Below are 27,512 nucleotides of genomic sequence, written 5' to 3'. Positions count from 1 at the left end.
CACATCCAGAATTGGCAAGAAGTAATGTCACTCTACTGATGTTTCACAATGTGTCCACTTATTAAAAGATTTCAATGCTGAACACAAATTCTAGCTCCCCGAGAGAGTGCTTGTGTAGAGGAAAAGCATGTTGCTTCAGCAGTTAACTCCTCTTTTGTCCGCCCAGCTCGGGTGCTTTGTGAAAGTACCTTTCGTCAGCTTCCTACAGCTCTGTGCCTCAGTGAGTCACAACCAATAATCCCACATCTCATAAAGCAGCAGGGTACCAGAAAGGCTAATTTCTCCCCATCCATTTCTTTCCTATATATATTTTGTTCACTGAGCGTTAAAATAGCATTTTGCCATCACTAGACCAATTACTATCTATGCTGCCATGGAAAATAATAAGCTCCCTGTATAATGCTCAACAAGCCTCAGCTTTAGGAAGTTCTTTCAGTTTTCACTCTGTATTCTCCATGCTGCTGCATGAGCCTACTTCTTCTTGTACTGCCCTCAGTGAAATCAGAAAATATTCACCCATTCGACAAGTATTTACTGCACGCTTACTCTGTGCCAGGCATTGCGATGCATGCCAAGGATACAAATCTCTGACTTCACGAGGCTAATAGTTCAGTGAAAGATATAAGGATTAAACAAGTTATTGGATAAAAATATTTCATTGCAACTATGATAAGTATAGCAGAAGAGATCACGTACAAGGTGTCCAAAATGAGTTGTTGATCAGGACCTGATTGACTTAGGAGGGTCAGCGAAAGACACCCAAACAAGATATCATTCAAATTGCAATCTGAAGGATGAATAGAGATGGAAGTAGAGGGGAGAGAGAGCAGCCTAGGAGATGAACGAGGCTGTGTGAGGCAGGAGGGGACAGGTGTGCAAATGAAGAGAAGAACAGAGTGTAAAGTGGGAGAGGGGGGCCGAGGGGTGGGGAGCAGACCCCCGAGGGGTGGGGGCCGAGGGGTGGGGAGAGGTAGCAAGCTCAAGATCAGGCAGGGCCCCATAGGTCATGTTAAATATTGAGAGCTTACTCCTAAAATAATGGGACACCACGAAGGATTTTAAGAAGGATAACCGAAGATGGTTAGGTTTTTACTGAGAAGTATCACTCTGCACTATGAGGATAAAGAACTTAAGAAGGCAAAATGGAAGCAGGTAGACTAGTTAAAAGCTATTCAGTAGACTGGGCAAGAAATGAGAGCAGTTAGATTAGGATGACTTAGCAGAAATGGAAATAATTTTTAAAAGTTAAGATCTACCGTGGTGCCTGGGTGGCTCAGTTGGTTGAGGGTCCGACTTCAGCCCAGGTCATGATCTCATGGTTCGTGGGTTCAAGCCCCACATCAGGCTCTGTGCTGACAGCTCAGAGCCTGGAGCCTGCTTTGGATTCTGTGTCTCCCTCTCTCTCTGCCCCTCCCCATTTCCCCCTCTCCCTCCCTCTCTCAAAAATAAATAAATATTAAAATTTTTTTTTAAAAGTTAAGATCTACCTAGGTGACAGAATATACCGTATGAACAGGTAGAACTGAGGGACAGAGAGTACAAAGGTTAACTTCATGGCTTTGGCCTTGAATAACTAGACAGCTTATGACTTTTCTAGAAATAGAGAATGTTAGAGGGAAAGGAGCTAGTTGGAATTATGGGGGGAAGAGGTACACAAGTTCAGTATTACACATGCCAAATCTGAGATTTAGCTGTGAGATGCACAAGTGGAGCCATTCAGGAGCCACTGGATATATGAGGTACCTCATCATTAATGAACATCACTCAAAATTATAGCAGAGTCCAACACTGTACATTTAATTTTTTTCTAGATGGGGGTATGTTCTAGAATTGCACTGGTCAAAATGGAATCCCCTAACCACACGGGGGCTACTTAGCTTCAAATTAAAAATTAATTTCTTGGTGACACTAGCCACATTTCAAGTGCTCAGTGTGGTTGTGTCTCCTGTATTGGTCATTTCCATTATTGTAGAAAGTTCAATTATACAGCCCTGCCTAGAACATCAGAGGGCTTCCTATTCACAACACTCAGCTCTGATTAGTCTTCCAGTGAATGTTCAACTGCCATTCTATCAACACTGAGAAATCCTACTGTCTTTTGTGCTCCAAACAAAGCTTTGATTTTGAAGATGAAAAAGATACAAGAAAAGAAGACATGATCTTTGTTACTTAGATATCTTCCAATCGATCTTTAAAAAAAACAGATAAAAAAAAAAAACAAGATGAAGGATAAATGCCATGGAGAGAGTATGTGGGCACCCTGGGGGGGCAGGGGTGAACTCACATTGTAAAAATACTATCAGATCAACGATGGAGGAAATTAGGTGCCAAGGAGGCATTAAGGCATCAAGTCTTCATCTGGATTTTGACAAAAGAATGGGGAATATATTCATGAAAAGGGAGGGAAGGAGAGTAACCCAGGTTGGGAAACAGTTTATTCAAAAGGCTATACAACATTTGAAATGCCAGCCATGTTTCTCTGAAGTTAAACACAATCTACGCTGAACTGTGTAAGAAACAGAGTAATAACTCTTTGGGTGGACAAGTGGAAGAAGAACTAAAGAATCAACCCGATTGTGCACTGACTTAACACTGCAGCTAACTCAGACACTGAGCTAACCACTGGGGATATAAACAGTGATGGAATCCTGATCTCGTACACAAGGAGCTCCACATCTACACAGCCACAGCCAACTACCAGGCTGTCAAGATAAAAGGTGATAAAGTAGGTTTTTACAAAATATGTTCCTGCTCAATAAGTATGTATAATATAAACACTATATTCACAATATATATGCATGTATCTCACCAAAAAGTGCATACTCAAAAACTACTATACACGTAGGTGTCTGAATTGTGGATGGATGCTCAAATGAGGTACTCACGTGAGGGTCCTGGAATGAGTTGATGAAGCAGAGCAGACATACAAGTGCTTCATCCTGTGTTGGCTTTCACTGTTTTCATTTTCAGACCAAATTAACAAGCCATAGGCTACAAGGCACAGTTTGCATTACTCCTTTAGCATTTTTGATTTTTAAATTTTATCACTAGCATAAGCCATGGCTCAAAGTCTACAGAGCAGTGCTTAACATTAAGTTCAAGGTGAATTTTAGACCCTTCATGAAGGAACATGGAAATATGTTACAGGGCTTCAGCCTAAGCTGAAAAAAATTCTCTGGCTTTCACAGGTGATAATTGGGTTTCAGACTTTGGGGAAGACTATTCAGATTTGAAGACGGAGATTGAAACCTTGATGATACCACCTTTTACGGTTTTTCTTTGTGTTGCATAACCATGACTTTCACTGAAATTCCATTTTCTATAAGAATTCACCAACATTTCTTTCCTGCTGATTGCTGGGTACTACTACTGAACAAAATATTTATCTTTAAACATACACGAGCATATTTCAATTCCTTCAGATGTGTTATTTTGCTATGTGCTTTGCATGAGTTTTTACTGAAATAACTGTCCACTTTTACTATGACCATCTTCGTAGGAAAAAAAAAAAACAAACTCGAATGTACTCTATTTGGTGGTGTTGGGTATTTAAAATAAATTTGCTTTCGTTGCATATACTGGGGGAGTTTAGGCACATTAATCATTTCCCAATAAATTTCATGTGTTTTATTGCCTGCCATGAACACTGATGATAGCATATTTCTTTTTAGCTTCTTTTTTCAGGGTTATCAGGAATATTGCTGCACAGTCACAACTGATGATTTCCTACAAGATTCTAATACAATGTATATCATTTTACACAATAAAACCTTTGCTCATAGTTTAAAATCACTTAAAATATGTGTATAAAGTACCTAATTTTCCAAATCATTTTCCTGTAGAAGTGGAATGCGTCTTAAACACTTAACTGTTTTTTATGCTACAATAACACTACCTATTGAATTGGCCAAGATTAAAAATATCAGCACTACTCAGTATTGGCAAGGGCATTCTCATGCACTGTAGGTAGAAATGTAAATTGGCACACTGTCTACAGGGCAGTTAAAGAAGAGTTAAGCAGTAAGCACGGCAAAAAAGGTGAAAAACACCTTTAACTTAGCAATTTTACATACAAGAATTCACCCTGGTTATATTACTCATCTTGGTTTTGAGTGACAACTGCAAAACAATTAGAATAATATGATTGTCAATAACAGGAGAATAATTCAATAAATGACTCGCACAGCCACATAATGGAATTCTGTGTAGCCATTTAAAAAGGGTTGTTAGAAATACATTTGGTGACATAGAAAGGTGGGCCTGACACAACCGTACCTCTGGGATAACAGAATTCGTTTTAAAAGTTACACGTGTGTGTGTGTGTGTGTGTACACATAAATAAAAAAGAAGAGTTGGTAGTAATAGTAATTTTTGTTGAGGTATTTTTTTTCCCCTTGTGTGAATTTTCTTATTTTTGTATAATAAGCATGTATTGCTTTTATAGTTAAACACTGTGTAAAAAAAAAAAAAAAAAACTGCTATTTCTGGGTACATCTACTCTGAACCAATCTGGCAGGAATGGCCCATGTTGCGATGAATCTGACGACCATCTTCCCTCCCAAACCTAGTCCACCTAGCTCAGCTGTTCCCCCGCCGCAGGGGCAAGGGTCCTGCTCACCAAGCTGTCCTGGATGCACGGGGTCTGCACAAGCCTCTGGACTGTGTTCTCCGCGACGACTCCCAGCCAGTTGAGCGCTGCCCAGCACCAGAGGTAGTCATGGCCACCATGCCAGAAGCTCACAAATGCAAACGTCACTGCAGTGGCAAACAGTGTCCTCAGCAGGCCATGCTGGGACCCGCCTACTGGAATGTACACATACCTAGAGAGAGAAGAGGCCATCAGGAGCCATGCGGTGGGCTGTCCCTGCAATACCACCTGTTTCTGCGCTTGATTCTCCCGTCACACGTTGTTACTGAGCAAGTGAAGGTCCTTCCCGACTTCCAGGAGGCTGCAGAGCACTCCTGGAATTCCCCAACACACAAGACACTGGCAAAAACACAGGCCTCTTTTCTGAGGGGCTTTAGGTCAAATGAATACACAGGCTCATTCCCAGAGCAAAGTAGCACTTACAAGAGGCAGGGTAAAGAGTAATGAATTCTGTTTGTAAAAGGGGCGTGCCCAACCCTGGAAGGCCAAACACAGAATGACAATTAAGCTTCCAGTTACATGGGGACCCCAACCTTCAAGACAGATATATATTATACAGTTCAAACTACTATATTTATGGTAAGCCCAGTATTTAAGCACAATTGCTGCAATTAGGCTCATAAATAGCAGGAGCTGGGTGCAGAATAGGGGTGCCAAGACCGGTTGCCCCAGCTTTCCAGGCAAGTTGCCCACAAGGAGTAGTGACTTTGCAAGAGAAGAGCTCTGTACTCACAGGTTAGCCAAATTATTGCCCAAAATGCACAGCCATCCCTTGGGTATGCTTTCTACTGCTGAGGTAGCTATTTGACCATGTATAAGCAGGACCATCTTCTTCAATCAGTATTTTCCCACTGTGGATAAAACCCAAACTTTGGATTTTGAGGGTTTTTTTCAAGGCTGCTTCAATCTGGCAAGGTAGGAGCATATCCTCCTTGAAGCAGCCTTTTAACAAAGCCCACAGGATGAGGCACCTGGGTGGCTCAGTCAGTTGAGCGTCCAACCCTTGGTTTCGGCTCAGGTCATGATGCCAGGGTTGTGGGATCGAGCCCCATGTTGGGCTCCATGATGCGCATGGAGCCTGCCTGGGATTCTCTTTCTCCCTCCCTCTGCCCCTCTCCCCTGAGCTCTCTCTCACTTTCAAATAAATAATTTTTTTTAAAAATCCCATAGGCCTTTCATGCTGGTCAGTGTTTCTTTGCCCAAACTTCTTCCAGGAAGGAAAATGAAATCATCATTCCCTGAATACAGTGTGTTCCGGACACAGCACCAGACACTTTACCCGCATTACTTGGTTTGATCCTTTGAAGCACCATAGGGTTTATGCCTGCTGTTCCAGCATGCCAACCAGTTTACAATTTGCCCTGTTACTATATTGTTTTAATACTCTGTAGGAAATGTTATTTTGAAAATCATCTTTAAATAGAACAGTTTCATAGACAAGTCAAAAAATAGAAATGAAAACCACTCCTCGGTCAATAAATATTTCAAAAAAACTATTTGATAAGTATTTTTAAATACCCTCCTTCACTCTCAAATGTGTTCCACTTTAGATAAAATCACATGATCAGCTTAAACAGCCCCATTTTGTAGGTGAGAAACAGGCTGAGAAGTTAACTTGACCAAGGCACACACCCAGGAAGGGGAGTAGATGCACACCTGTAACCACAGAGCCAGAGTTCCTGTTTTCCACTACACCTATATCTGCCACTCCAATCTAAAACCAGAAAGCGTGTGAGAATGTAGCCATTTCAGAAATAAGTGGAGCAAAGGCTTTCTCTTGTGCAAAAACAAGCCCATCTTGACAACTAAATTAGCAAATAGGTATCCAGCACTCACTACGGATTAAGGGTTCCTCCATCTGCTGTCCAGCATTTATTTAGGCATCCAAGGCAGTCTTGGCATTATGGGAAACACGGAAACATAAACCATTGTTTCTTGCCAAAAAGGACAGGTAGAGCTGGTTGTGAAACAATAGCAAACAAGTCCCCGTGTTAGGCTATGTGATTTGGTCCAAAGCAGACCAAGAGAGTTTAAGTGTGGAGGAGAAGCGAGTGAGTGCAGGCAAGGCCATGGCAAGGCCAAGAGGATGAGCTTTGCTAGGCGAAAGGGAGAAGCGTGGGCACTGCATCTTGGACCTAGAAAGGCTGGGCAAGGAGCCAAAAAGGCCTGACTACCCCAGGCACAGCAGTTTTATTCAGTGCTCTGCTGCCCCCTAGAGGTTGCTTCGTTATTGGTGTAAGATATTCCTCAGCAGAAGCAAAAAATGGGCCACAATTCTCTACAGCCTCCTACCTGCCTGGAGGTAGCTGCTACCCCGCCATGGCATTCCATGAAGCTGCGCTTCACTTTATACAGTGTTGTCAAAAGGCTGCAGGGAGTGAGAGCGAGAGTGAGAGACAGAGAGAGATGGACAAACCAATGTTAAAATAACTGCTCTTTACAGCAAGTGTACAGATAATTTTATAAAACAAGTTAATACTAATACCAATACTCTTCTCACCCAACATAACTATTTCATGTTGACCTTTTTATTGTATCTCACTATGTTAAGGTGAGCTCCACTGTATATATAAGAAAACCCAGGATAGGGGCATCTGGGTGGCTCAGTCGGTCAAGCATCTGACTCTTGGTTTCGGCTCACGTCACGATCTCACAGTTCGTGGGACTGAGCCCTGCTCTGCACTGACAGCATTTCACTGATGGCACAGAGCCTGCTTGGGATTCTCTCTCTCCATCTCTCTCTACCCCTTCCCCGCTCACTCGTGTGCTCTCTCTCAAAATAAATTAAAAAAAAAAAAAAAAGAAAAGAAAAGAAAACCCGGTGTAGAATAAATCCTCTCTCTCGTCATCCACACCAGTGGTCGTTCATATTGGATTCAACTCCAAGAAGGATATGACAAAGAAGTGTCTAGCCCCATAATTAGATTCACAGCTATTCTAGGGATTCTGCACTATGGCTTTATAATTTGGCCTTCAAAATGGCAGCCAACAAAAATCTGAGAATTCCTCGTATTCCTAAAATTTATATACAGTAGGCCTCCAGGGACATGAGGATGCTTATTTTAAACCAGAGGCGGGTATGGTTACCAGACTGAAAGATAAAAATCCTTTCTTCATTCTTAACTTCTGGAAGGGAGTAGGTGCATAAAGAAGAAGAGTAACAGGTTATTTTCTTCTACAAATTCTACCAGTCTTATGTCAGTTCCATGATTAATAAAAACAGAATATGTCTCTTTTTTAAAAACAGCCGTGTGACCCCACTTACTGAGATCCACTGCACAGTGAAATCGATTTCCCAAAGGAAGAAAGCTTTCAGCACCACCTTCTCAGCAAAGCAAAACATACGAAGATTTTTCTTGCCAGTGACTGTGAGCTTGGGTCTGCACAGAGCCTGCCCCTGCCAGGCAACCTCACGAGGTCACTGCTCACAGAGAACACTGCTTGAAGAAGTTAGCAGCCATCCGCAGCAGCCTTCTTCATTTAAAACCATCTCACGGAGTCAGTGCAAGACAGCAAACCCCCAACTCAGGAGGAGGAACTTATAGTAATAATGTCCACCCTTTACTGAATGTCCATGAGCCAGGTGCTTTATGTATACTATTTCTAATCATAACAACCATCTAACAAGGAACTAATGACCAGGCCTGTTTCACACAGGAGAGGTGAAATCCTAACCGAGAATGTTCTGGTTTCAGAACTCCCAGACCTGTGTCCTAGTGTGCCATTTTTTATTGTGATAGGAGCATTTCTTGGTGATACGTTCCTCTTATTTGACCAAATCTTCAATGCAGTCTCCACAAACACATTCACCAGTATTTTATTAACTGAAGAAATGTCCTTTGTAGGAAAGGAATCTTGCTGGGGAGAAAGATGCTTATTATTATAAAGGCATTTGGGCCAAAGAGCACAGTACCAGAAGTCCAGAGGTATACGTTCAAATTTTAAACAGACCAATTAGTTTCCTTCTGTCCCACAAGAAAAGAAGACACATTCTATCTTGACCACACCGGCATCCTGCAGATGTCGGACTACAAAGGAAGCAGGGCATGAGAAGTGGACTCTTGGGGGGGCTGTTGCTGAGTAGGTGCATGTTAAGGGAGAAGAAAATACGCATCTCTGTCAGATCCACTATGAAAAACTCAAGAATATGTCCTACGGTAGAGGAGAGGGGTGATGAGAATCCATGTGGTAAATACATTAATCTTAAAACCACGACACTCCCTTTTCCCAGGACCTACACACCAGCTCTCCAGCTTGTCATATTATCTTCAAATCTTTGCTGGGGCCCAATGCCAGACTCCCCCCCACCCCTGGAGGCAAGAGGATGAGGACACTGAATGCCTCGTTTCTCACTACCCCATGGAATGAGGTGAGGTGGGCTTGCGGGTCCCAGGGTTCAGCTACCTGTTGCTTGGCAGGGCTGAGGCAGGCAGTGACTGACACCCCATTCCAGCTCTGCCAGATCTTTCCATCCTTATTTCCCACTGGCTCTCTCAGCAAATCACGAAATCCTGAACAAATGGGGCTTTCACACCTCTACGCCTTTGGTCATACCATTTTCACGTCCTCCAACCTCTCTGGTTTTCCAACTCCAATTGAACCTACAAAATTAAGTGGTTTTTCCATCTCCTCCAGGAAGTCTCTTTAAAATATTCCCACTCTTTATTTAACCCAGAAAACCTACTGTTTGTACCACTGACTAAACACTTACTCATCAAAAGATGTCTTTTCTATTAGGTTGTCATTTAAGCTGAAAGATTCTTTCAGAAGTACTAGATATGTGATGTGGGTACACGTCTGCAAGTGTTACCATATAGTTCCTAGTTAACAGTATTTATGTACTAGCGACCTAATTTTCATAGACTCCAATAGCTTTTAAACTTGTGACAAATTGTCACCACTGCCACAGACCAACCAGGGAGGATAGTAGGAACCAAGGGAGGATTGTAGGGTCCTGCCCCAGTTACTGGGCGAAACTTCACAAGACACCCGTTCCTAAGGAATACAGACACTTGAAGGACCCTGGAGTCTCTCCATACTTTGTAATCCCTATTAGGGCCGAAGTATGTGGACCCAAACCTCTAGACCTATCCCAACCTCAGGAGATTTGACAATGACAAGTAGTAGCCTTATAAAGACTAGAGCCTTTAGTCGTTGGGAAAGGCAAGACTTCTGGCTGCATTACGTTGTTGCTGAGGTGACCTCACCTGGTCTTCGCCTGGGCTCTAAGACAAGCTCCTGCTTAGAGTTCTTGCAGAGGTGGCCAGGGTCTCCTAAACTCAGCTCTCATGGGCAGTGGCTCCCTGACCTGACCCTGGCTCTGACTGACCTTGGCCCACACTTAAGTCCTCTCTCCCACAGCCCAGTCAACCCCCATCTTCTAGGTAGTGGACAAAGACCTGGTGTTTAGATCTCACAAAGGAAGCTACAGACTTGCTTATAATAAAAAACTTTCAGAAAAAGATGCACACAGTAAAGAAGTCCAGTACAGATCGTAATGGAATTTTTTTTTTTAATTTTTTTTTTCAAGGTTTATTTATTTTTGGGACAGAGAGAGACAGAGCATGAACGGGGGAGGGGCAGAGAGAGAGGGAGACACAGAATCGGAAACAGGCTCCAGGCTCCGAGCCATCAGCCCAGAGCCCGACGTGGGGCTCGAACTCACGGACCGCGAGATCGTGACCTGGCTGAAGTCGGACGCTTAACCGACTGCGCCACCCAGGCGCCCCATGTAATGGAATTTTAATAAGTAAAAATCGGCAGCTGGTTAATGGGCAACTCTAGACTTTATCATCTCCAAAAAGCTAAGAGAGGTCCACTTTGAAAGCAGAGGGCACGTTTTAGGCAGGGCTAATTCTCAGCTCTTTCACCAAGAGATGCTGGCTGTAAGTTTTATATCCAACTCTGAAAAATTGCTTATTAAAAATGCTATGTCCTATTTGGCAACAGAACATTGTAGAATTTATAAAATAGAGATTAAACTCAGGCTATATTTAGTCTACATTTAAACTTCTAGGTTCATGTAATTAGATGCCAACATTTTTTTTTTAATTAATCTTTTCATTCCACAAAGCCAGTAGCTCAGTGGGTTGAGGTGCTGTGCTGATAAACTCAAGCCTGTAACGTCTATCCGAGGGAAAGATTCAGCTGTACCTTCACAGACCAAAACCCAAACTCTAGCTCCCCAAAAGCTCTATCTTCCTCACTGCAGAAGAGGCTGACAGAGAGTGAATGGCTCAGCCCAGCCTTCTTCACCACCAGAACACAGCCCAAGTAGCAACAGCAGCCAAGCACAGGGCAAGCAGGAGAGCAATGCTTGACACCTGGAGATGTACCCTTGGTCCTGCTCGGTCACCTACCAACCACTTAACCTTGAGCTTGTCAACTAAGACTGTTCAGCTTAAGTGTGTACACTGAGCAGATACTAGGAGCACTAAAACCTTCTTTGGGTATGGGCTGCTATGAAGATCGGACGAGACAATATGTGTAAGGAGTTTAGAGATTTCAATACTCCATATGAATGGGAGGATGCATACTTACTAATAATCAGCCAGCAGCACCACACTTGTATTCAGGACAAAAAAAAATGCCATTATCATAATTATCAAATGCCATTCCTATGTTTTCCATAAGCATTTGAAGGCAACAACACCTCTTACCTGGTTGCTCAGAGATTTTTTTTTACTTGAAACCATTAGCCTTAAATATGCCACCATCAGAACCAAGTTGCTCAGTGCTCAGGGGTCTAAGCTATGGATTCAACAACCACTCACGTAGATCTGTTGATGAGGCTTAGCCAAAGAGACATCAGCTCTTCTCCAAACATCTGGTATTAGCTACAGAGGGGCCTGTAGAGGGTATGTGGGTGGGTCTGTCACCAACATCTCACCTACAAATCACTGCTGCCCTTCCACTAGGGCTCCCCCTTACCTACTGAGTACAAGAACCATCTGACCAAACCCTTTCCTGGGTGACTCCTGGGTGGGCAGGGCTTAAAGAAAGTGCTTTTATAGGTTTACTCATCCAACCAGTTTAAAGTAGCCTAATAATGCTCTAGAAGGTTCAAGCTTTGCAGTACTATAATCTTCATACTATAGACTAGAAGGAAAAAAAAGAAAAAGCAAGTAACCTTTAAGATGCAATACTTCCAAACAACTTCCAGTCACAAATGGAGGAAGCGAAGGCCCAGCTGGAGGCGATCATAGACAGGGGTGCACACCACTTCCCTCTATGAGCTTTCCAACCACCTTCTGCTTATAAGTACATTGAAGCCTCAGCTCTGGGGCCCATGTCTATTTCGGGTTATAAATAAACACAGTATAAAACAGATTCTTTGGGGATTTGAGCAGAGGAGACAGAGTGGGAGTTTATACTCTTTAGTGCTATGGAGCTGAGTCTAATCGCTAATAAAAAGGTCCTTGAGCCTCAGTTTAATAACCACCAAGATTTCCTGGCTGCCTGCCTGTCTCCCCACCTTCCTCCCAAGAGGATGCTAAAAGCATCTATAAGCTTCCCTGCGCCAGATGAAGGGAGGGGTGTAAGGAAAGTCAGAGGAGAAGGAGCAAACCCAGATGTCTGCATGGTGTAGGTCTGTATGGTTCCCCATCTCATGGAGGGAAAGGGTTGAAGGGAGAGATGCCATCCTTCCCTGCTCCTAACATGTTTCCCAACCTTTGCTCCATCAACAGCTCCCAAACCCCAGATCAAAATTACAACCATCCTGGGCACACAACTCCTCTTATAAGCAAATGTACTGTTTCTCTCATATGCTCCCCTTTTGGTCTCTGCCTCTCACCCGCATCCTAACCAGTGCCACCCTACTGGTCTAATCTTATAACTCAATTATCATGACTGTTAGGGAAATGTTCACTACAAAATGAACTTGTACAACTCAAAAGTTGCTGCATGGGTACAATGCCTTGAGTGTCTCTGGAACGAAGGGCTCTGAAGACAAGCGTCATAAAGAAATGCCTAACTGATGACTGAAGCATTTCATTCTCCATCTGGGTTTATGGTGTAATGGTTTTAAGACAGCCATGCTAGACAGGGCCCCACATAGGTAGGAACCCTGGCCCTGACAGGTATATGGTCTATGTTCCCACAGCAACACAGTATGTCACACATAAAGTCCACTTGGTTGGTTGTTTAGGCCAAAACAAAAACTAACAGTTAAGGAAAAGAAGATGCAAGTTCTGTGTCCTCAGGAAGCATCTACTCTGACAATGGTAGCCACGTCCTTATCTTCAGGGGGTCCTGCCTATAATAGATTCCCAATGCATCACGTCCTAAGTTAAAACCTATTTGCCTGGCTTTAAAAAGTCATTCTCCAACTGGCTCCCTCCTATGCCACCAACTCCATTTTGAGTGTCCCAAATAGATTTTCCACTCCAGTCAGTGAACTTCATTCTTACACAGGTCTGAGCCCCAGGATCATGCCAGCCCATCCCCCAACCACAGAAGACTCCTGACCGTCACTGCCACCATTTGATCTTCCAAAATGGGTTCAACACTTGCTTCAAGGGAAATTTCTCTTGCCAATCTCACTGAATGCTGGTGGCCCTTTGATTCTTCCTCTCTTCAGAATTCACATATTCATCACGGCCTCATTTCCTCAGACTTGTTGATGGGCTGCTCTCCAGCATTTCTGAGCCACTCCATCAGGTCAGCAGGCATGTAAGATTCCCCCACCTCACAGACTAGACACGGAATAGGGAATTGTGACACTTCCCTTTTTATTGCACTCCCCCAGAGTCTACCTTAGACTCTGAATTCTTAGACTCAGTAAATCCTGACCAACTTCCTTCTTTCCCTCATCCTCTTTGTTTCCCTGATTCATCTTCCTTCCCCTTCTTTTCTTTGACTATCACTCTCTCTAAACAAAATACGATTCTCCAGCTAGAAAGTATGGCTTCACAAGCAAATGTCACTGTTTGCCACATACTTCTCTAAGGTGCATTCGGGTTTGCAGGGTAATAGTTACAAAGTCAGACTAAATCCCAGACATCAACAGGAGGTGCCCTGAGCAAGGGGACAGCTGGCAGAGACTGAGAGGTGGGACATGTGCCAACTCCAATTTCCCCAGAAAGCTGCCAGAACTACACAAAAGAAAAGGGAGATTTAACCACACAGCAAAGATTCAGTGTTAAATGTTTTTAAAACTAAAGCACCCAAGTTGGGAGGTTTAAGATTTGTGATGTTAACTTTAAAAGCTTCAAATAAAATGATGGATATGCCCATCAGTATTAGGTACCTGTGAGGGGAAGGTGTTCCCAAGGCCACCAGGAGTGGGGCTTTAACCCCTCAACTTTCTGACACTATCTCTTCCTGGGCCATGAATGTCACTTCCGAGCCCAGTGTGTGTTTTTGCTACAAGAGAAGAACTGAGCTGAAGGGTCAAGATCATTGTTGAGCATGAATTAATGAATGAATACACACACACCACCTTAGAGCATAGAGGAGGGTGGGAGTCTGGATGGGTAAGTCAGTCACAGACTTCAGTGCTGGTCCCTATTCTGGACCTTGGTTTATAACTAAGAAAGGATCAAGGGCTAGGGGAGAACTAGGGGATGAGATCTCTATAGTTTGTAAGACGAATGTTCTAGAACGATCGATCACAGTGGCATGCTGTTTTTACTGGTTTCTACTGAAACAGAGAGGATCTGTCTTTTCTAATGGATTTTCAAGACATGGAGTGCCTGAAATATGAGCTTATTCTTCTGAGTTCCCCATTTCCCCACCTCCCTGCTGCCATGAAGCTAACTCATGAATTCATGTGAAATGCACGAAGAAAGGGTTATCTGAACCTGATTCAAGGTGATGAATCCTTTCCTGGTAGCAAGTTTCTACCCACCAATTTATCTGCTTTGCCAATTCATACATTTATACTCTGGACCTTCTTAAAGAGTAACAGCCCATTGGTAATGCACATCCGGGGTGGCCATGGATGGGGTTCAGTGCCCAGAAAGGGAGAAAAGCGGGAGAGAAAATGCCAGAAGATTATGATACAGGCACCATTTTTAAAACAATGCCATTCAAGGCTGTTTTCAGGAAGAAGAAAAATAAAGGTCTCAGGCACCGAAGTGATTTTCAAAAAATAATCAAAGCAAAACGGTTGCTGGTGGTAATAAGAGGCTACTCCCTCTCTGGACTGAAATCAGCACTCCGACAAATCAGCTCTGACATAACGATTTCAACTGCCTCTCATCTATCGTAATTATGATCCACAATCCCTATCAGGCATGATACTTTAAGGCTGGGTACTGGAAGGGAAAACTGATAATGCTTGGGTTTGAGCACAAATGGCAATAAATCTGCAGCAGCATCCAACACAACCATGCTAGCACAACATTTACGGAAACAAAGCAAGAACATCATCTCATGCCCGGAAAACAATGCCCCAGTAAGCATTCTTCCCTTAATGCAGTGAGAGGCCGCCCAGATGACACTGCTTATTCGAAAGATCCCATGGTAATTGAATGAACTCTTGAGTGCACATTAGAGATTAATATTTTAAGAGCTGGCATTTTACAGAGACAGTCTAAGAATGACATTCAATGTGTGTCACAAAAGGCAGAGTCTTCCATGGATTAAAAATGCCACTGTTCATGCAGTAAAATCATAAGAAATCCACAGATGTCAGGTGTGGAACTGGATATTAACATCGTAATCTGTGTTGGAAAGCAGTCCCATCCCAAGGGTTGAGCAAAGAAGTGGACCACAAGAGTGGCATTTCACTTGCTCCCTGGGCTCCTTCTCAAATGCGGTCAAGATGAACAAAGATGTTTTATGGGCTGGAGAGTACAGTGCTTGACTTTTACCTTACTCCTGAGAAAGGTGGGCAGAGAGAAGGGGGAGTAATCGAGCAGTCCCCAGCTACAAGCGGCGAATGTGGCTGCAGAGAGAAACCAGGTCTCGAGTCTGGGGAAGCAGAGAGGCAGCTCGGGTTCAAACACAAGAAGTGATGTTCCTGGATCTTCCCTCCAACACCACGGTCCTGCCATCCAAGCCTATAGCCAGTGAAGCTGCAGACAAGGGCAGTTCCCAAGAGGAGCCATTTCTTGGGGGCCAAAGAGCAACAACATCCCCTCAGAGCCCCTGGGTATGTGCCAGGCTCTGCCTCCACCTCCATTGCCCTGAACAGCAGTGACCCAGGCAGGGCCCCAGAGTCTCCATCTAAGAGACACGTTTATAATCCATGTCCAGTTCACCTCATAGGCTTGGATGTGGTGATCAAATAAACCAAAAAGGATGAAAAGGAACTAAAACATAACGTCAACATGATTATTATACTAACAGAATATACATAATAGTATATTAGGGATACTATCATCTATAAAATCAGGGAAGGAATTTCCATTGAGTTAAATATGTTACTTAACAAAGAGGAGACAGAGAGAAAAAACAGACTGCTCACTTGAGCCAGACACCGTGCTAAACATTTTCTGGGTGTTATTCAATTTTCAAAACTAACCTTAGAATTCTCCACCCCACCTCCAACCCAATTTACAGATGAGGAAAATAGAGCTCAGAGAGGTTATTTACTTCCCTAATCACAGAGCTGGCAGACTCCTTCCATGGGACACCAGAGAGCAGAGCCTGGACCAACTGGGGAAAATTACAAGGAAGCATGTCCTACACAGCTAGTGGTGAAGGAGAGAGTGAGATTCAAGTCTGACTCCAAAATGTGTGCTTTTTTTCACTAGATCAAGTGGTTTCTCCAAGATAACTATGGATGTTAGGCATAGATGACCCATATGCTTCACATTAAAAAAAAAAAAAAAACAGATACTACTTAACCTAATAATTTTTACCTTTTAAAGATATCTACTGAGTCCCTAGTAGGTGGCAATTCCCATGCTCAGTGCTTTATAAAGTATTTCACTTGATTTAGCATTTTTTAGTGTCTCAGAGTCATTTTTGTGAACTTAAATTATCATCGTAGCAGCAAAGCATGATAGTTCTAGATTACCAGAGGGTCCAACTCACTATGAGATGACAAAAAAAAAAAAAAAAAAAAAAATCCAATCCATTTGCACTCAAACAAATCTGGCGGAAACTTATAACACCTCCAAGTCCAGAGGGAGGAAGAAAGGATCTCAGAGGCCATCTTGTTTATGGATCCTTGTACCACACCCACAACCAGAAGGCATCCAGCCTACACCTCAATACGTTCAGTGACCAAGAATTATCGACTTCTGGAAAAAGTCTTTTCTACCATTTTTTTTTTTGGCAATTTAGATTGAACAGAACATGCTTCTCTGTACTTTTCACCCATTAATCCCAGTTCTCTTTCTGAAGAAACATGGAACAAATGTAGCAGGTCTGTAGCCAGCAGCCTGTCAAATATCTGATGAAGGTCCTCCTCTCTCTCCAAAGGCTTAAATTTGCAGGTGACATATCCTCAGTTTCTTTATTCATTCTTTTATATCTGGTTCCAAATTTCCTATCATAGTTCACTCTTTTCTAGATATCTCCTCACTTGTCCGAGTTCCTCTGGGATTATGGTACCTGAAGCATATTGAACATTTATGGAATGACATGAATAATGAATAACAGACTAGGAATACCCATTCTTTTTCTAATCATATATTCATATAATTGACAAATATTTTCTAGGCATCTACTACATTCCAGGAATCATGCTAAGCACTGGAGACATATGGGAACGTGCCATGTAAGACTGCCCTCACAGAGCTTGCATCCAACCTGTCATACTGACAAAAACCCGTGAGGACATTGGTTTCAGGGCAGCCTTACCTCATGCCAAAGGTTACACTCACTGCTTTTCTGAGAAAGTCAAGATCACCATATGAGAGTGTCTTCATCTTCTTCCCTAACCACATACATCTTGGCACCTATCCACCCATTCATTTGTGTTCCCATAGTGGAAGGGATGGACTTCCCATGACTAAAATGAACTCTGCTCTTTGGTTTTCTCCCCTTCGGCCTCATGAGGGACCATGCTCCATCAGTTATTCACCCCTCTCCTTACATCTTCATCCAGCGTGTGTGAACTGATTCTCTCCTTAGCATATACATTCCAGCCCCTCTCATTTTATAAACACCTTTATTTCATCCCACAACTTCTACACCTTCAGTTTTGATCCTAACTTCTTTTCTTCTGAGCCACTTCTCCATATCCTTGACAGAGCAGGCCACATACAGTCTCTAAGTCCACCCCTCCCACCCACTCCCTAACCTACTGCAGTCTGACTCCTGCTCCTCCCCATTCCATTTAAACAACTTTCGTCAAGGTCATTAACATTCTCCAAATTGTCAAAGCCAAGGGATATATTCACCTCCTTCTTTCCATGTCTTATCTGCCACATTTGGCTTTGACTATGCCTTCCATATCTTACTACTGTAGTATGACTTACATTCATTTTAGAAAAATTAGAAATAGATACACTAAAAAACCCAAAAATAACTACCAATAACCTTTTTTGTATATCCTCTTTGACATTTTTCTATAAATGCACATAGATGTATACTTCTCTTAAGAATAGGATCAGGGGTGCCTGGGTGGCTCAGTTGGTTAAGCATCCAACTTCACTTCAGGTCAGGATCTCACGGTTCATGAGTTCGAGCCCCGCATCAGGCTCCATGCTGATAGCTCAGAGCCTGGAGCCTGCTTCAATTTCTGTGCGTCTGTGTCTCTCTCTGCCCCCTCTGCCCCTTTCCAGCTCATGCACTGTCTCTTTCTCTTTCTCTTTCTCTCTCAAAAATGAATAAACATTTAAAAAAAAAAAAGAATAGGATCATGTATCACTTGAGGAAACTGCTCTGTTCATCTAATCTATCATGAGGATACTTCCGGTTTTTTTTTATATTTTTATTTAAATTCTAGTTAGTTAACATACAGTGCAATATTGGTTTCAGGAGTAGAATTCAGTGATTCATCACTTACACAGAATACCCAGTGCTCAACACAAGTGCCCTCCTTAATACCCATCACCCACCTCCCCCATCAACCCTCAGTTTGTTCTCTATTCCTTCCATATTCACATTTTTTCTTCCCTTGGCTCCAGTGAAACCACTCTCTTCACTTTCCTTTCACCTCTAGAGCCATCATTTCTCAGTCTCCCATCACAGGCTTCTCATCCTCTGCCTAGTTCTAAAAACTTCAGCAACTTCTCTCCCCAGACCTCTCTGTGTTCACACCGGGAGACTGCATCGGCACATTAACAAAGCAATTACTGGAGCGTGGGTTCATCTACCACATTAGCCAGCTAGTCAGCCACACACAACAGGTAAACAGCGATGCTAACATACACAAGGTGCTCGGGGCATGTCTGCTACACTAATCAGAAGGCAAAAGGAAGGGGGAGAGGAGTTCTAGTGAGGGCTACTGCTGGGGAAGTGACTTGGCACCACTTGAAGACCAACATAAGGGCAAGGAAAAGAAGAAACAAAGGATGAAGGCAAAATGACAAAGAAGCATCAAAACCAAACTCCCTCCTTTCACACCTTTGCTGCAGGCTGGATGTGTCATGGAACTGCTGAAGTGTGTGACAGAATGGGCAAGAAGTAGCTCCTAACTACCCCCTTGCCATCAGCCTCCAATAATCGCTGTGCAAGGGGACCCCTATGAGGTGACCCTGAAGCAGCTCTCCCTGGATTTCCCTCTGCTGCAGAGTTGAGGAACCCTCCCCACCAGGCTTCCCACCCATCACTTCATAGACTGCCTTTCACTACCTCACCCCAATTTCACCTTGCAGCCCCTTCCCAGATAAACGTCATTCATCTGCCAAACCCAAATGATCACCCTCACCTCGGACACAATCTTTTCTGCTATTCTTAAATTCTTCGGGTTTTTACAACTACACAAGTTTCCATTTCACTTTCTTGACTGCACAGAACTGCCATAGGGCTGAGACCTAGTATGTTACTTGAATCCATATCCCCAAATGCCCAATACACTTCTGTGTTCCTCTGGGAGCTTGCCATAGGCAGAACCACCCACTCCAGGGCACTAAGATAAGAAAAGGTCTTGGGGCTCCTGGGGGGCTCAGTCAGTTAAGCATCTGACTTTGGCTCAGGTCATGATCTCACGGTTCGTGAGTTAGAGCCCCAAGTCAGGTTCTGTGCTTGACAGCTCGGAGACTGGAGCCTGCTTCAATTTCTGTGTCTCCCTCTCTCTCTGTCCCTCCCCCATTTGTGCTCACTCTCTCTTTCTCTCAAAAATAAACAAATATCCAAAAAAGAAGAAGAGGCATTGAAGCACAGTGGTTCTAACAGAGCATGGGTTTCCCCCAGGGCTCTAATGCCACCTTCACTTCTCAGTTGTGAGGCAGTGGCAGAGAGTTTATGTTCTCTGAGCCTCAGGTCTCTAATTGGTAGCATATAAAACCCATAGAGATGCTGGAGAGATTAACTGAGATATTGAAGGGAGAGAGCTAGAACAATGCTTGGCATACAGCAAGCACTCAAAAGATGTCAGATGTCAGCTGTGACAAAGAAAACACATTTAGAAGCAGTCAAGTAAGAGAAAGCCAAGGGCTCCTGCACTTCTTTCGAAGCATTAACATCCCCACATCCACTGTAACTTCAGAATTTCTCACCTACTCCCCACCTCCTGACCCTTGATGACTGGATTAAAAAGAATTTCTACAAAGCACTCTTTGGACGAGCATCACATTCCTTAACAAACTGCCTAAGTGGAAGTCCCCAGTGTCAACAATCCAGATCAGAAAAATACACATTATTCCTAAGTATCTTCTCTAATTAGCGTTTGTATGATTTGTACAGCTAATACACTTTACACTAGAGAGTGTTCTAGAAATATCAGTAAATTCCCCATCTCCTAAGTGTTCACCAGCTACCTAAAGTTGAACTGGCTTATTGCATGATATTTGTGAACTGTAATCCTGTAATTAAGGTCTCATCGGTCCCTGCAACGCCAGTGCTCTGTAATGGTTGGTATAATGTAATCAAGTTTAGGTCATATTCAGATAGTCTCTGTTATTCTCATTCATTCACGTATTAAGTCAATACCCACTATGGGCACCCACTATACACCAGGCATTCCGCTAAGTGCTGGGGATACACACACTTCAGTGATGTCCGTGTGCAATTTTTACGGCACTGGGTAGGTCTTGTTTCACCATCTCTAAATGAGCCTTCATTAAGGATTTTGTTAAGTGGCTCTTCGTCACCAGGCATTGTGCTGGGCACGGTGAGGAAGATAAAGTTGCTGGAGGTACAATCCGTACCCTCAGTAAGTTTATCGTCTGGTTGACAAACAAAACAAACACTGAAAAAGACAGCAGTGTAAGGCAGTGTAAGCAGCACCAAAACAGGAATCTAAATTAACATTTATCCAGTACCTTCTACCTGCAGCCACTTGGCTGGGCACCTGCCATATTTAAAACTAGGAGGTAGGTTAAAAACCGTCAATTTTCCAGATGAGAAGATGGACTCACTGAGTTCAGACGTGGACTCAGATCTGTCTCTGAAACTGGCATCTTATCACCATATTGTGCTCTTAGCTCAACTTTGTCACCTAGACCTATTTATGCATTTATACTGATTTATACAAAATTTATGCAATGAGGTACAGAATCATTGTTAAGTGTCTTGCTTGTATTTTAAAATTATGAATAGGTTTGTTTTGGCTCACCCTAAACCTCAGCTAGGGACTGGAATGTGCAAAGAATTCTGTATTTAAACCAGGAAAGCAGGGGGTTACTATCATCATATTCCTCAGTTCTTTACCTGAGAAAAGGTACATATGACAGAACCCTGCAGAGCACCTGGCTCTCAGTAATCATGAACTTCTGCAGTGGACTGGATTGTGTCTCTCCCCAGATTAATGTGTGGAATCCTAACCCCCAGTGTGATGGTCCCGAGAGGAGAGCCCTTGGGAATGAGATGAGTGCCCTCATAAAAGAACCCCAAAGAGCTCCTTTGCTTCTTCCACCATATGAGGATACAATGGAAGTCGGCAGCCTGCAGTCAGAAGAGAATTTCCACCAAAATCTGACCACGTGACACCCAAACCTTCCAGCCTCCAGAAGTGTGAGAAATAAATTTCTGTTGTTTATAATCCACCCAGCCTATGACATCTGTGACAGCTGCCCATACGCACTAAGACAGCCTCCATTATCCCCATGGGCAGCATAGCTCAAGGTTTGGCATTTCTGAATCTGCAAAGGCACCCAAGTCAAAAAGAAAGGGAAGGGGATTTTATTTTGATGAGGTACCAATAGTTCATTTTTGCTTTTGTTTCCCTTGCCTCTGGAGACATGTTGAGTAAGAAGCTGCTGGAAATAGAGGGTATTATGCTAAGTGAAATTAGTCAGAGAAAGACAAATATCATATGACTTCACTCATATGAGGACTTTAAGACACAGAACAGATGAACATAAGGGAAGGGAAGCAACAATAATATAAAAATAGGGAGGGGGACAAAACATAAGAGACTCTTAAATATGGAGAACAAACAGAGGGTTACTGGAGGGGTTGTGGGAGGAGGGTGGGCTAAATGGGTAAGGGGCATTAAGGAATCTACTCCTGAAATCATTGTTCCACTATATGCTAACTAACTTGGATGTAATTTTTAAAAATTGTAATTAATTAATTTAAAAAAGGGAAGGCACATCCACTGTGCTCTCCTCTGCTCATCTTGACTGGTGATGTCTTTGCCATCCCCTTTCCACCGGCTCTTTCCAACCAAGAGCTGTGTACCACAAACATGGCTCAGAATAATCCAATTTTGAGAAAACCAGTAAAGCATGAGACAAGATACACACATTCCCATTTTTTTCTTCAAGTAAAAATAACTTCGAGGAAGCCAGTTATGCTCTCATCCTGCTCTTTTTCTTCCTTTCTCACAATCTTAAAGAGAATAAAATAATAATAATGATACCACCACCACTTTCAGAAACTAAACACCAGCTCAAAGGTAGAGCTCTGGTCTTTAGATGGTACTAGAGAGAGAAAATGGAGGACTGAGTGCCCCAATAATGTGGGTTTCCACATGATTCTAAGATTTCGTGGTAAAGGAAAGCACAGGAAACCTTTTACAGAGTGGCAGAGTTTTGAGGCAGTCAAACCAGAAGAAACAAACAGTGTGTTGTGGGCTAAAAAGCCTGTAGGGCCTCCTGACGTCACAGTGGACCACAGCCCTCAAATGGCCTACCACCACCAGAGAGGGTCACTCCCAAGTTGTTTCAGACTAATCAGGTTCTTGGCCTCATTAGAAATGCTTCTGGGTGAAAATGTTGTAATTTCTCAGATAATACGTCGTGGGGTCTGGGACACATTGTTTCACTAATGTCTCTCTCTCTCTCTCTCCCACTCTCTCTCTCTCCCTCATACACACACACACACACACACACACACACACACACACACACACACACACACTACCTTCATTTTCCTGGGTAAGGAGCACAACGACTAGAGGACCAAAAGAAGGGACCAGTCACCACAGAGCTACCAGTATAGCAACACAATCAGGTTGAATCCTGGCTAGGCACATGCAGACCAGACGTAGATCTCCACCGCTGACGTGTGGCCCCCAGAACACTCAGTGGGAAGACCAGGCCATTTTTGTGGATGGCAGCATTGCATGGTGGAAAGATGCAGGTGTAGTAGTGAGCTAGGCCTGGATCCAAGGCCTAGCTACTGCTTATATCATCAGCATGACTATCCGAAGGGAGCTAAAGTCTATGCTAAATAACATATGCTGAATGGAATTAAAAATTCAATCTATTATTACTAAATCCTGCTTCACATTAACCTCTACTGACAAATCTCTCTTCAGGCACTTAGAATCTACTCTAATGATTCAACAGCTATTTACCAAGCACCTAATATGGGCCAGAGATTAAATTATTTACTTCCAATCATAAACAGAATAGACAAGGTCTCTACTTTCATGGAGCATTCTAGTGGAGGAGACTTAAACAGGTAAACAAATGAATAGGTGATATACTTTCATTAATTTCTGTGAGGCAATAAAGCAAGATAAAGGGCTAGAGTCAGAGCACATAATTTAGAATCCCACCATAGACGGCACTGTGTTACTATGCGTTCCTATGTGTTAATTTATACCCTGAACTGGGAGATAAACCTCTTGCACATACAAAGCACATGTTGTAAGTCTTCATTCCCTCTGACATCCATTAGAGTGCTGACTACACAGTAAATGCTCAGAAAATTCTTACTAGTTGACTAAGAATGAACTGACTAAAGAGTATTCTGTAAATTAGATATCATCTAACCCCATGAGTTACTACTTGACATCATTATAAAATAGAAACTTTGGAAATGCAGTCTCGTCACGACTTCCAGACCAAGAATTCTGATATATACTTCTCATCCTTGCAACAAATCTGACCCCAAGAAAGTCCCAAGCCACCCATTTCAATTTCTTTGGGCACCTTTCCCAAGGATGCCCCATCATAACACATACCAGCCATTGGACCCCAATCTATGGACACCAAGCCACAAGAATAACTGAAAAATTCTAAATGGATCAACAGCATCTTTCCTCTAGAGCCGTTTGGGAGGTTTGAAGAAAAGGGCAGAGATTGTTTACCCAATTGAAAATGAAAGTATTTTCCTTCCTCACTTTTCCAAAATTCGTAAGCCCTTTCAACCAGGAACTCTCAAAACTGACCAGGAAACAGCAAGAAAAAAAGTTACCAAATCCATTTCCTAACGCTAGAAAGATTATTTTTCCTTCCCTGTCCCTTCTCCCTAGCAATTCTCCCACTAGAATCCCTAAACACCACAAACCACTTAAGCCAACAAAAAAAGATATGTAAGACCCAGGGGTAAGTCCTGGAAGGTGCCAAGGGTCTGACCTTCAGGACACTGTATCCTTTGTTTCCAAGTCAAGTAACAAAAGAATGAAACACGGGGTCAGCCAGGTAGGAGTCACTACCTTCGATTAAAGCACCGACTATCCTGATTCTTTCTGTAATAGGGACCACCATGCTTTGTGAAAAACATTTTATATTCACTTGGCTTTCTTTTATCCAACTATCATTTGTTGGATACCTTTCAGTAGAGGGTCCTATGCTAGGTGCTATAAGCAATTCAAACCTAAGAAGAAAAATCTTTGCCATCAAGTAACCTGCAATATAGTATTACCTCCAGATACAAAGTGGAATCAACCATTATCACCACCTAAGCTCAAGAAAAGACCCTGGGGATCCTGGTCCACATAAAGTGTACCCACTTGCCCAAGACATAGCTGAAGGTCAAGTAGGAAGACTGTTCTTCTGGCCCTCTAGAACATGTGTTCAAATGTCTATGTGGACCGTTGTCATCTGACCTATTCCATTCACATACTCCTGGCCACCTAGATAATCAGCCAATAATCTTGCCCACTCCTTTCCTGATATTAGTCAACAAATAAGGCCCTGGGTGTCTATTACCCAGGCAGGAAACATTCATACCGAAATGTAACTTGAGTTATGATCTTCAGGCTGAAGAAGATTCCAACTTTTCAACTCTGAACTAGGGGTTTGTAGAGGTGGAAAGGTGGGGAGAGAGGAAGCTGGCTAGTCTCATATTCACCTGTCATCCAAGGAAACTGATATCTGTGAGGGTATTTACTGTAGTGAACCGGTCCTTGACATAATACATTCTTTCTGGGGGCGCCTGGGTGGCTCAGTCAGTTAAGCATCTGACTCTTGATTTCAGCTCAGGTCATGATCTCATGGTTCTTGAGTTCTAGCCCTGTATTGGGCTCTGCACTGACCATGCAGAGCCTACTTGGGATTCTATCTCTCTCCCTCTCTGCCCACCCCTGCTCGTTTTCTCTCCCTCTCTCTCTAAACAAATGAACGTTAAAAAAAAATTTTTAAAGATCTTCTTTCTGTATATTTATCCAGCAATTTACTGTCAGTTAATAACATAGTGCATTTAATGCCTTAAATAAGCTGTATACCCAAAAGTTGGTCCCAGCAACACAGAGCCTCTCTTCCTGAGGTCTCTTTCTCATCCACGGGTCTTTGGCGCCAGTGGCCCTCTTCCATGCTCCTTTAGCCTCTCAGGGTAAGGACTAGGTATGGGTGACAACCAGCACAACATATAGGAAGCATCATGGAATTTGAGTCCCATGCCCCTACATCCTTAATGCTATACCCTTCTTGATGTAAAGGGACAAAATGCCTAAGCCCTTCAGGAAGTCACTGGCTTTGAGCCAGTTTTCCAGTGGCACTGAATTATGCTGAATCTGATACACTTACTCTCCCAGAACAAGTCATACTCATTTGTGAGTGGCTGGTCAGGTTAGGGGTGAAGCCTGTGGTCAGTGGATTGTTATTTTGGGTAAATTATATGAAGTTAAATTCCATACTTTGTCTCATCAGTACCAGTCTCCAACTCAAAGAGCTAATCAACAACATCTGCCAAACTACAATCAATTAAATGTGGCAAGAAAGCAGAGCTGTGATGTCAGGCTTCGGACTGCTTCTGGGTCTGCAAGATAACGCATGTATGTGTGCATCAGTGGAAAGAAAGGACACGTGGGGATAGGACAGTGATGTAGTACTGGCCAGACAACAGGGTAACAAGCCTCCAGCACCTGGTGAGTGTGGGGAGCAGTGGGGGACAGGATGGTTGTGCCTGTTTTTATGTAATAATGCACTTAGCGAATGCCTGGGGGCTGAACACAGCCAGGGCATCTAGTGACAATCAAAAAGAAACAGGCCTTGCCCAGGTAGAAATGACAGTTTAGCAAGGGTAGAGTCAAATTATAGAAGGTTTTGGGTTCTTGCTCCTTTAAGAAAACCTAGAGAAAGATACTGTTTAAGAGGAAATTCTTGGGGCGCCTGGGTGGCTCAGTCAATTGAGCATCAGACTCTTGAATTCAGCTCAGGTCATGATCCCAGGGTTACGGGATCAAACCCTGGGTCAGGCACCATCTGAGTGTGAAGCCTGCTTAAGATTCTCTCTCCCTCCACCCCTCTCTCCTGCTCACGCATGTGTGCACCGTCACGCTCTCTCTCTCTCTCAATAAATAAATAAACAAATAAATAAATAAATAAATAGGGGCACCCAAGTGGCTCAGTCAGTTAAGCATCCAACTCTTGATTTCAGCCCAGGTCATGATCTCACAGTTGGTAGGATTGAGCCCTGTGTGGGGCTCTGCGCTGACAGCATGGAGCCTGCTTGGGATTCTCTCTCTTCCTCTTCCCCTCTGTCTCTCTGTTCCTCCCAGGCTCACTTGCTCACTCTCTCTCTCTCTCTCAAAATAAATTTTAAAAATGTTTACAAAAATTCTTAAAAATAGGAGTGCCTGGGTGGCTCACTCAGTTAAGTGTCCGACTTCGGCTCAGGTCATGATCTCATGGTGCATGAGTTCAAGCCCTGCATTGGGCTCTGTGCTGACAGCTCAGAACATGGAGCCTGCTTCAGATTCTGTGTCTCTTCTCTCTCTCTCTCTCTCTCTCTTCCCCTCCCCTGCTTGCACTCTCTCTTTCTCTAAAAAATAAATTAAAAAAAAAAACATTTAAAAAAATTTAAAAAATTTTTTAAACTTAAAAATAAATAAATAAAAGGAAACCCTCTGCAGAGTCAGGAAACCTGAAACAGTACTGGAAGGGGCTGGGGGCGGGGGGGGGGGGGGGATTATTACACACTCCTTTCCCAACCACCACATGGTGGACACAAGCCGAGAAAAAGACACAAGCTGGAGAGAAAGAGGAGGAGCAAGAGAGCAGAGTAGAATGAACCCTCTGCAGACCACAGTTCTGATTCTTCGTAAAATACTTTTTCAAATGAAAACTGTCACCGAAAACAAAGCAAAACAGAAAATCAAGGGGAAGAAAGGATTTAAAGAGAAAAGAGCAAAGATGGCTGCTCTTAGGAAAACAGGGACTCCAAACATCAACATTAATAAGCGAAT

At 43.1% G+C, this 27,512-nt stretch overlaps 1 protein-coding gene across 6 annotated transcripts in view; it reads right to left on the bottom strand.

Moving 5' to 3' along the window:
* HHAT (hedgehog acyltransferase) overlaps positions 1 to 27,512 on the bottom strand; it is a 319,096-nt gene that overhangs the window by 73,455 nt on the left and 218,129 nt on the right. For all 6 annotated transcript variants that reach the window (XM_086693680.1, XM_086693681.1, XM_025921102.2 and 3 more), the window contains one exon: positions 4,619 to 4,820. In XM_086693680.1, the coding sequence (XP_086549806.1) occupies positions 4,619 to 4,820 (202 nt within the window). The remainder of the gene's footprint in view (positions 1 to 4,618; positions 4,821 to 27,512) is intronic.

Source organism: Puma concolor, chromosome E4, assembly GCF_028749965.1.
Source record: "Puma concolor isolate L17-30 chromosome E4, mPumCon1.1.hap2, whole genome shotgun sequence".
Classification (NCBI taxonomy): domain Eukaryota; kingdom Metazoa; phylum Chordata; class Mammalia; order Carnivora; family Felidae; genus Puma; species Puma concolor.
The sequence above is the reverse complement of the archived record's forward strand: the minus strand, read 5'-3'. Positions and strand labels throughout refer to the sequence as shown.